Here is a 9,821-nt window from a genome sequence, read left to right as displayed (position 1 = left end):
ATAAGCTAAGTTCAATATTCTTTGATGACTAAAGCAATTCAGATGCAAGTTTTTAAAGGCTATTTTGCTGGCTGAGATGGTATTCCGATTTCTCTCTTACAATATGCGGATGATACTATTTTTGTGAGAGAGGCCTCTTGGAAAAATGTTTGGGCCATCAAATCTATTTTACAACTGTTTGAGTTAGTAGCTGGGTTGAAAGTAAATTTTCACAAAAGTAAGCTTTTGGGAGCTAACATTGATTCAGAGATATTGGGCCAAATGACAAATTTTTTGAATTGCAAAGTTGGTATTTTCCGTGTTCTTATTTGGGTTTGTTTATTGGGGCCAACCCCAATCGGTTGTCAACTTGGTAAACTGTTATTTCTAAAGTGGAAAAAAAGTTGACTAAGTGGAAAGGCAAACTCTTGTCTTTTGGCAGAAGACTTGTCCTGTTGAAATCTATTTTAAATTCAATCCCAATCTACTTCCTTTCTTTTTTCAAGGCCCCCACAGGTGTGATTTCTCAGCTTGAATCTTTACTTAAAAATTTCCTTTAGGGTGGGGATGATGAGCATAGGAAAATAGCTTGGGTTTCTTGGGATGATGTGTGTAAAGAAAAACATTATGGGGGTTTGGGTGTGAGAGATTTGAGATCTTTTAATTTATCTTTATTAGGGAAGTGGAGGTGGCGGTTGTTAGTGGAGAGAGATTGTTTGTGGCTTAAAGTGATCACTTCTATTTATGGGGCAATGACTTCTTTGAATAGGAGAGGTGGTCGTAAAGGGGTATCTAGATGGTGGTATGACCTGTCGAATATTGAAGAGGGTGCAACAATTACATGTAATTGGTTTTCTAAGGAGTGTGTGAGAGTAGTGGGGAATGGTAGGAACACTTCCTTTTGGAGGGATTCTTGGTGCACTACAAAACCTTTTTGTGAGAGGTATAGTAGGTTGTTTTCTATCTCTAACAATAAAGACATGTTTGTGGTGGATATGAAATTATGTAGGGAGGGGGAGAGTGGGTGGAATTGGTGTTGGAGGAGGCAATTATTTCAGTGGGAGCAATCTCAGTTATCACTTTTGATGATGGATCTAGCTTGTGTTCAAATGGATGATACAAATGATGATTCTTGGAAGTGGTCAGATGATCCAAGCGGACTGTATTCAGTCAATTCAGGTTACTATATAATTGTTAATGCCTCAGTTTTTGCAGAAATCCCTCTTCATAAGTTCATATGTGTAGGCTTGTCCCTTCCAAGGCTTCTTGTTTTGCATGGAGGCTGATGCTTGACAGAATCCCAACCAAAGTTAATCTTGCAAAGAGGAATTTGTTACTATCTTCTGATTCTGGTTGTGTGTGGAGTAATCAAGGTCTTGATACCTCTTGCCATATATTTTTTGAGTGCTCCTTTGCATACCAGGTTTGGATGTTGTGTTTGGAATGGTGTGGCCTCTTTGCTGCTCATCAAAATAATTTCATATCTCATTTTGAGCATTTCCTAGGCCTTCTGAGTTGTGTTGCTAAAAATCAGTACAAATGGGCAATGATTTGGTTGGCTTCAATTTGGAGTATTTGGTTGTCGAGAAATGAAGTTGTATTTACTAATAAATTCACATCTCCAAAGCATCTGGTCGAATTGATAAAACTACGCTCTTGGAAGTGGCTGAAAGTTAAAGATCGTAATTTTTACTATCCATTCTCTTGTTGGTCAGGAGAACTTGCTGCATGTCTTAATCTTTATTAAGTTAACTGTATTTCGGTTGGAGTACCCCTTGTACTCGCTTTTAATATATTTCATTTTGCCTAGAAAAAAATATGACTTGATCGGGTTGTTCCGGTTTATGTGCAATTAGAGGAGGGACCGAGTAGCTTTAGGATGAGAATAAAGAAAAATAATATCTATAGATAAACAAAAATAATATCCATTAAAAGTATTTTAATGTTGTTAATTTGATCAGGGTATTTGTATTCTGATTATGCTAACTTTTAGCTTCCATTGAATCCTTCCGAACTAATGTCAAATACTAAAAACACTTTTTTAATTGTTCTAAAAATAAAATAAAATAAAAACAAACAAACAAACATGTAACATTAAACCAAAATATTTTTATAGATAAAATAAAAAATTAAATTTGAGAAAAACAATATTAAAATGTAGTTAATTTATGTGTATATAAATAAAAGGTTTAATTTTAGTTAATTTAGTCCTAGTAAAAAAACTTCTTTTTCATTCCTTTAAAATTTAAAGTCACTATTTTTTTCAATAACAGAATTTTTACTATTAGGAAAATGAGGTAATTTGTATCTCTTAAATTAAAAAATATATAAATAAAATAAAAAGGAGATAAATTGAATGCATGGTTGTAGCTGGTTAGGGACAAAATGATCTACAAAAAGTGAAGACTAAAAACGATTATACAATATGTATCTCCTTTATAATAAACTAGTAATGTCGAGCACTTCGTGTCTATATAATTGTTTAAAAGTATTTAAAAATTGTTAATATTTGTTGAATCAACTAGTATTGTGTCTAGTTTTCAAATCTTAAGATTTTGGGTTCAAGTATTGGATTTGCAAGAATAGTTAATTTATTATTTTTTATTATTTAAAATTTAAGGATAAAACAGCAAAAGTTGTGTATGCAAAAGTAAGGAGTCATTTTTATATTAAAATATAATATTAAAAAATAATTATTCTTACAGATCCAAGACTTAAACATGAGACTTTAAGATTTAAGGACTAAGCACAGTACCAATTAATTTAACAAATATTGATAATTTTTAAACACTTAAAAAAAATATAGAGATATAGTGTCTTAACCCAATTATAGATATAAATGAAGAGGAATTGTTGCATGGAGAATTTATGACAAAGTTGTTCAATTTATTATGAGTAAAATTAAAATTCATAAATAATTATTACGATGACATTATTTCTATGACTAAGAGCTTTTAAACATTTTCAGAATGGATGTGTTGGAACGAGAATTGTCTCTTCATAAAAAAATTATTGGTTTATGTGAGAAAATATCTATACATATATATAAAGGAGGTACATGAGTTTGTAACTGTTTTTGGTCTCAACATTTTCAAACAATTTTATCCTTAAATGAAATAATAATAAATAATATTGGAAGTTAATTTTATTCTTACCACTCAAATAAGTTAACCACTCATTATCACTCAAATCTTCAAATTGTTAACCACCTATTTTATTATGAGTTAATCACCTATACATTGTTAGTGTAAAGTTTTTTACCCCGGCAATCAATTATATCTTTTAATTGTGTCATGTCAATGTTAAAAGTAAATGTGTTTATAGTGACATGACACAATTAAAAGATATAATTAGTTGCTAGTGTAAAAAAACTTTACACTGACAGTGTATAGGTAATTAACTCTTTTATTATTTAATATCATTTTTTTTATTTTTTTTTATTCTTTTTAAATAAAATATAAAGATACAAAATGTGTGGACTATACTAATATTATTATAATATGACTGTTTTACAGCTTCATGCACTTTGACTGTTTTCAAATAGAGAATCTTTCTTGTATTTTGTTATCCAAATTGATTTATCAGAATAATAACTTGCTTGAGACAATTGTTTAATCAAACAGAGCAAAAAAAAAACGACTGTTTTATTATATAACCGTTACATTAAATAATAAATGTGGTTATTGTAAATTGTAAGATTTTGATAATATTTTCTTACACAATCATCTTTTAATTGCATTTATTTGTTGTATTGAATAAAAAAAATTGCAATCTTCTTTTGTATACACAAACGAGAGATCCAATTAATATAATTCCATTTTTTTCAATTAAATGTCAAATTGGCAACTCCTAAATGTTCTAAATGTTCAAAATCTTAGTGGGTCTTCAAATTCTCTATACTTGTGTTTCTTTTTGTATTTTAAAATTATTATTATTAATTTTAATTTGTATTATATTTTACGTATTTTAAGTTTACGAAGTTAAATTTTATTTAATTAAAATGTATTGTATATTTATTTATTATTTAACAACTGTCATTTACACAGATTAACTTAAAATTAATATTAAAAAGTTAAATATAAAAGAAAAATTGTTTAACAATTGTCATTTACTCATTAATTTAAAATTAACATAAAAAAATAGATATATGTTGTAGGGTCCATTTAGAAACTTTAGTTTCTTCTTTGGAGTAAAAAATTGATTGAATTTTTTTTTTTTTTGTCCATTGAATCATTGGAATAATTTACACATTATTTCAAAATTGATAATTAAGATTAATCTAATTGATAATTAAAGATTAATCTATACTTATGAGGCATGACTTTTGCTGATTAAATATTATTTTAATATTGATTAGTTAAGTTATTTAAAGTAAAAAAAATGTGATATAATATTATAAAAAAGAGTAATATATTAAAAGTAGAGAAGAAACTTGCGTAGAGTTGTTAATTTGAGAAACTCCAAGTGAGTACACAACCTTTTACACTCTCATTTCCTTATTTAAATTGCCCTAATATTAAATGTATAATTTGTTATTGTCCAATCCTCTTTAAATGTTTTCCCTGTTAATTGTATTGATCACTCTTTGTTTCAGTGATGTTTAGGCTTCTAATTTATCCTACTTATATATCCTACTGTTTTAAAAATAAATTATGAAGTGTCTTGAAAATATTAATACCCGACAATAATGGTTATCAGTTTAAAACAAAAATCTCATTTACAAATTGATCAACTACCACCGAATGTGCATTGTACATAAATTTAGCCGGTTAGTCATCAAGTTTTAGATTAAGCTTTTCATCATTATTTAATGTGACATGGTATCAGTAGAATGATCTTCCTTTTTTTCTCTTCGAGCTCACCATGGCTGTTCCTTCCAGTGCAGATCAATATCCTTCTAGCTCCTATAACATTCACCCCAATGAAAACCCTCCTCAGGTTTTTGCTTGTGCTGTTCTGATAGCACGATTTATAAGATTTATAACAGTAGGACTCTAGCCATGACCATGGCATTACAGATGAAAAATGAATTGATTTTTTTGACACCACCTCCAAACACCAATATCAAAATCCTTTGTTTTGCTGCAAGGAAACAGTGTGATACCCTTGTGCGTTCTTGAGATTGCAACTAACATAATTTGAATCAGATTTCCAAAGATGTCCTTCAAATTCAGAATAAACTTCTCATTAAAACAAGATGATAATTACTATACCAATATGAAATTTTCTGTCATGAACTATGCAACTTTCGTTTGATCCTTTACTGTAGTTCTCTCAATACATGTTGCAAGACTTCCATAATTGTCCAGAGTCAAAATCATGTTTCGTTCAGGAACTCAATGATTATGTACCTGTGGGTTCTCATAACTTGTTCATTGGGACTTTCCCATCTCTAAAGAAGGTCTTTCCCATAATAAACATCCAGTCCATACCATAAGAGACAAACATGTCTATTTTTTTTAGAGTTAACACGAGGTTGAACCAACCACACTGTTGACACGTGCCTGATAAGATACCAACTTATCCAGTGCAGGCCGCTTGAAAATAGTCTATTTTTCAACTGTTTCATTTATCAAAAAATTGTCACTTGCATCTCTGGTCTTCAAAATAACAACTTAATACATATAGAGGTGAACGTTTGCCACATATTTAGTCAGTCAGTTTGTCATAATGAAAATTGAAGTATATTATAACAAAATAATTACAAAAGCAATCAATTTTTGCTGCTTGTAATCATCCTGAACAAGCCTGTAGAGTCGCTGCCTTTCTTCAGAAATACAAGTCAAGCAAGATGCGAACATATTCTTTCAACTCAACTGGTTTGTAATCAGAGCATTCACACAGGAAGTCTACTAAAAGTTATCAGCTTTTGAGTGTCTTAAAACAAGGCTAATAACTCATTCTTTTAAAAGGATATTATGTTACTCTCTACAACATAAAATATTTCACCCAAAGATATTCTCGCGAGAAATATAACTAATGCAAAAGACAAGAATCTTATACAATCATAGTCCAACAAACTTGGTTCAACAAGATTGTGCTCAAAATTTCAATCTGCAAATTTAGGATCTGAAAATAATAATGAAAAAAGAAATTAAACAACATAATAAACCTTTTAAGACAATCAAGAAGAATACGAGTTCAACTAATTTTTTTTCCTGAAGAAATAACTACACTCAATTAATTTAATTCCAACAGAGACTGAATAATCACATTCACAGTATAAAGTCCTTCCCTTAGAAAGGTGTTTACAGTAGAATTTTCCATTTCAAAATTTAGGGAATTGAGAGTATGTCAGCTTTCTATTTTTACAACCTATAACCATGGAAACCAAAGTAAGTGAAAAATAACCTACAAATTAATAACTAACAAAAAAAAAACAAGAAAAACTATCTTTAAAACTTTAACCAAAAAAACTAAAGCAAGTGCAAAATAAACTACAAATTAATAACTAACAAAAAAAGACAAGAAAAACAAAGTTACCTCTACCTTAATGTGTTATCAGTGTTACTGCAAAATTGATCCACACAAGGTGGATTAATTTCTTCATACTTGAAGAATATTAAAAAAAGGAATGTAATTGTGATGTATAATCATATTAAAAAGAACAAGCTCTGTAAAATTAAAAACAGGTAAGTATTATGAAGCAATGAGAATTTACGAAAACTAGTGTCCATTTAGCCATGAGATTAATGGATAAGAATCTATCGTTATATGAAAAAGAGATAAAGAGTATGTGACAGAAGTTTGTACTCCTCATCAACCTCTACTAATCAATCCACCAGTATTGCTCACATGTTTGATGTAACTACTTTCTGCCTGGCAGATTTAGGACCTTGGGTAAATAGAGACAATTTATTTATAAAATTAAAAAATATTAATTATATATATATATATATATATATATCAAGAAACACATATTACAAAAAGACTCATTAGGAATGAAAAGTAATCTGAAAAGAGATCCAAATATAAGAAATAAACCAGTCAATAAATGACAAAAAATTAAAAGCAATTAAGAAATTAGGAGCGGTGGGCTTCAAAATATAAATTTAGAGGGGGCAAAAAAACCATAGCTCAAGAACATACATGTATATTAACCTTAAAGTGAGGAGGTGAATGCACTCCCTGAATTGTATGTAGGTCCGCCTCCGCAGTTTCTGAATTTGCTCAATGTAATAGCTCTTTCATCTTCTCTTTTTCTTTGCACTTTTTTTGAATAAGGTTTAGAAAATTGACAAGCTCAGCCAACAAAACAGACTACAGCAGTGTTTACCTTCATGGGTGAAGGACTTCCTTCATGTGTGATGTATTGTAAATTTCAAACAACAAAGAATGGTATTAGGTAGAATTGGTGAGTGAGTGAGTGAGTGAGTGAGTGAGAGAAATAAGTTTAGTCCAACAGACGAGTTACACTAGCAGCATGTATCAACCAATTCAAGACATGCCACAGTGACATAAAACATCATTCAGAAAACCTATAAAAAAAACCTCAACAGACACTAAAATGTTATTCATTCAATCATCCAGAAAACACACGGAGCGTCTAAATCCATATAATAAGAGACAAAACAGCGAACACAGCCAAATAAATCTACAACAAGCTTGCACAACGCAATCAACCCTAACAAAAACTAAAATCCACATTTATTAGGACAAGAAGCAATCAGGCGGACTTGGCATTCCCCTTGGCCTCCCCGGAGCAACAGCCGCCGCCGTGGTCGTGGTGGTGATGATGGTGGTGGTGGTGGTGGTGATGGTGATGGTTATGGTGATGCTGGTGGTGCTGCTTCCCCTTGAGCTGCTTCCTCATGTCGTAAGCATCCTCCCCGTCGGCGTAGTACTTAGCCTCGACGTCGTGAATCTTGTAGCCGAGGGTTTCGGTGTAGAGGTTGAAGGCGGCGCGGTTGCTCTTGCGGACGTGGAGGGAGACGTATTCGGCGCCAAAGACCTGCGAGAGAGAATTGAGAGAGAAGAAAGAATTGAGAGAGAAGAAAGAGAGGGATGGAAGCTAACCTGCTCCATGGCGTTCTGGGCGGCGGTCATGAGCTTGGTGGCGAGGCCGAGCTTGCGGTGGGTGCGGAGGACGGCGAGGGAGGTGATGTGGCCGTGGCAGTCGGAGGTCTCCTCCTCCATCTTGGCGAGGACGTAGCCGACGATGCGGTTGTTGTAGTCTTCGGCGACGTAGAGGAGTTGGGGCCAGGAGAGGATGTGGTAGAGGTAGTACTTCATCTGGTAGTTCTCTGGCAGGCAGAACAGGTTGCAAGCCTGCATCGCCAGAAGGTCCTTCACCGTCGCCTTCCTTATGCACACCATCGCGATTAGGGTATCAATCTGATTTGGGGCTCTCACCACGCTCTGTTACTTCCTTATATTATTCTACCAAAACAGAGGAGAATAATAATTATTATAATTATTAGAAAAATGCTGCATCCTTCGAAAGAAATCTCCGAAATCTATGATTTTTTTTAATATATCATTTTTTATTATTTATTTAAATAATTTAGACCTCTTTTTATTTACCTAAATATCTTATTTTTTGAATCTAGGTGAGAAATTGATTATTACACAACCGATTTCTTAATGACATTTTGAAAAAAATTTAAAAAAACTCATTGAAAAATCAGTTATCCAATTCTCATGAGTCCAATTTTTTTCTTTTATTGCATTTTTTGTTTTTTTGATTTTAAAATTTAAAAAAATTTATTTATTTTAATTTTCAGAATTTGGAAATGATTTTTTATAATTAAATTATATATTTTTTATTTTGAAATAATTAATATTATAATTATATATAAAATTCAAAAATAATGTATAATATTTTTAATTTATGTTAAAAATAAAAATAATGTTAAAACTTATTTATTTTATTAAAAAAGAAACTTATTTAAAAGATAGAGATAATTTAATTTAAAATTCAAAATAAAATATAAAGAAATAATATATCTTTAAAAATGAAATTATATTTTTAAAATATAGAAATTTAATATTATAATTTAGTAAATCATTTGTTAAAATTATAAATGTGTAAAATTTAATTTATTTTTTATTTTTATTTAATTAAAGACATAGGAAATGTAATAATACTTTAATTGAGATGAACAATTTTAAAATATTTATCCCAACGAAATAGGAGATCGAATAAATAATAGCAACACAATCACAATCTATCAAATTACATAACAATAAGCTAGTTTAATGATGTTTATGTCCATCAGTCCCACACCTTGGAGGTTGTCGGGTCTTTGTTGGATTTCGACAACCAATGCATGGTTGTTGTGGTTCAACTTGCTCCTCGTCATGTTTTATATGAACAATATTTGTGGCTGGATTCGACGAAATACTTCCACCAACCTCAAAGTGATAAGAAGAAAATGAAAGAAAATTCATGATTTGCATGTAATTATATGCACTTTGTGGTGTGTGTACCTCGACGCCAAAAAGATTACTCATGAAGTCCCATGTTGGAGTTGTTGTTGATGGTGGGGTGTACATGAATTATTCATGGTGCGTATGAAAATAGTGGATTCATTGAAAAGACTTGGGATGTTGTTCCATACTATAAGTGTAATATCTCGAATTTTCTACTAGTATAATGATTATTTATTATTTATTTTATATTTATGGAGATTATTTTCTTATAGCTATTTTAATGCCTTTTATAGAATGTTTTAAAGGTTTTTAATAATTATGACTATTTTAACAATAAATATTTATGAAAATTATTTTGTAATATTTTGATTTTAGTAGCCTAGAACGGGCCGTTCTCAAATTGGAACGAGCCGTTCCAGACTACTAAAATGGCTTAGAAAGATTAGGTTGGAATGGGTCGTTCCAACACA

The 9,821-nt window shown here is 30.9% G+C and overlaps 1 protein-coding gene across 1 annotated transcript; it reads right to left on the bottom strand.

The window, feature by feature from the left end:
• Positions 1-7,477: 7,477 nt before the first annotated feature.
• LOC109804770 (Acyl-CoA N-acyltransferases (NAT) superfamily protein) lies at positions 7,478-8,353 on the bottom strand. The gene is made up of 2 exons (XM_020366612.3): positions 7,996-8,353; positions 7,478-7,930 (listed from the first exon to the last, which is right to left on the bottom strand). Exons 1-2 carry the CDS (start codon positions 8,293-8,295, stop codon positions 7,646-7,648), a joined length of 585 nt encoding a protein of 194 aa, XP_020222201.1. The 5' UTR covers positions 8,296-8,353; the 3' UTR covers positions 7,478-7,645.
• Between the last annotated feature and the right edge of the window lie 1,468 nt (positions 8,354-9,821).

This window comes from Cajanus cajan, chromosome 10, assembly GCF_000230855.2.
Source record: "Cajanus cajan strain Asha chromosome 10, NIPB_CcT2T_4, whole genome shotgun sequence".
In the NCBI taxonomy this organism is placed as follows: Eukaryota; Viridiplantae; Streptophyta; class Magnoliopsida; order Fabales; family Fabaceae; genus Cajanus; species Cajanus cajan.
This window is presented reverse-complemented; position numbering and strand designations above follow the sequence as displayed.

Coding starts and splice junctions, on each gene's coding strand:
- LOC109804770 (XM_020366612.3), bottom strand. CDS start 8,295: ATGGTGTGCATAAGGAAGGCGACGGTGAAGGACCTTCTGGCGATGCAG. Junction 7,931..7,995: donor CCCAGAACGCCATGGAGCAG/GTTAGCTTCCAT, acceptor TCTCTCTCGCAG/GTCTTTGGCGCCGAATACGT.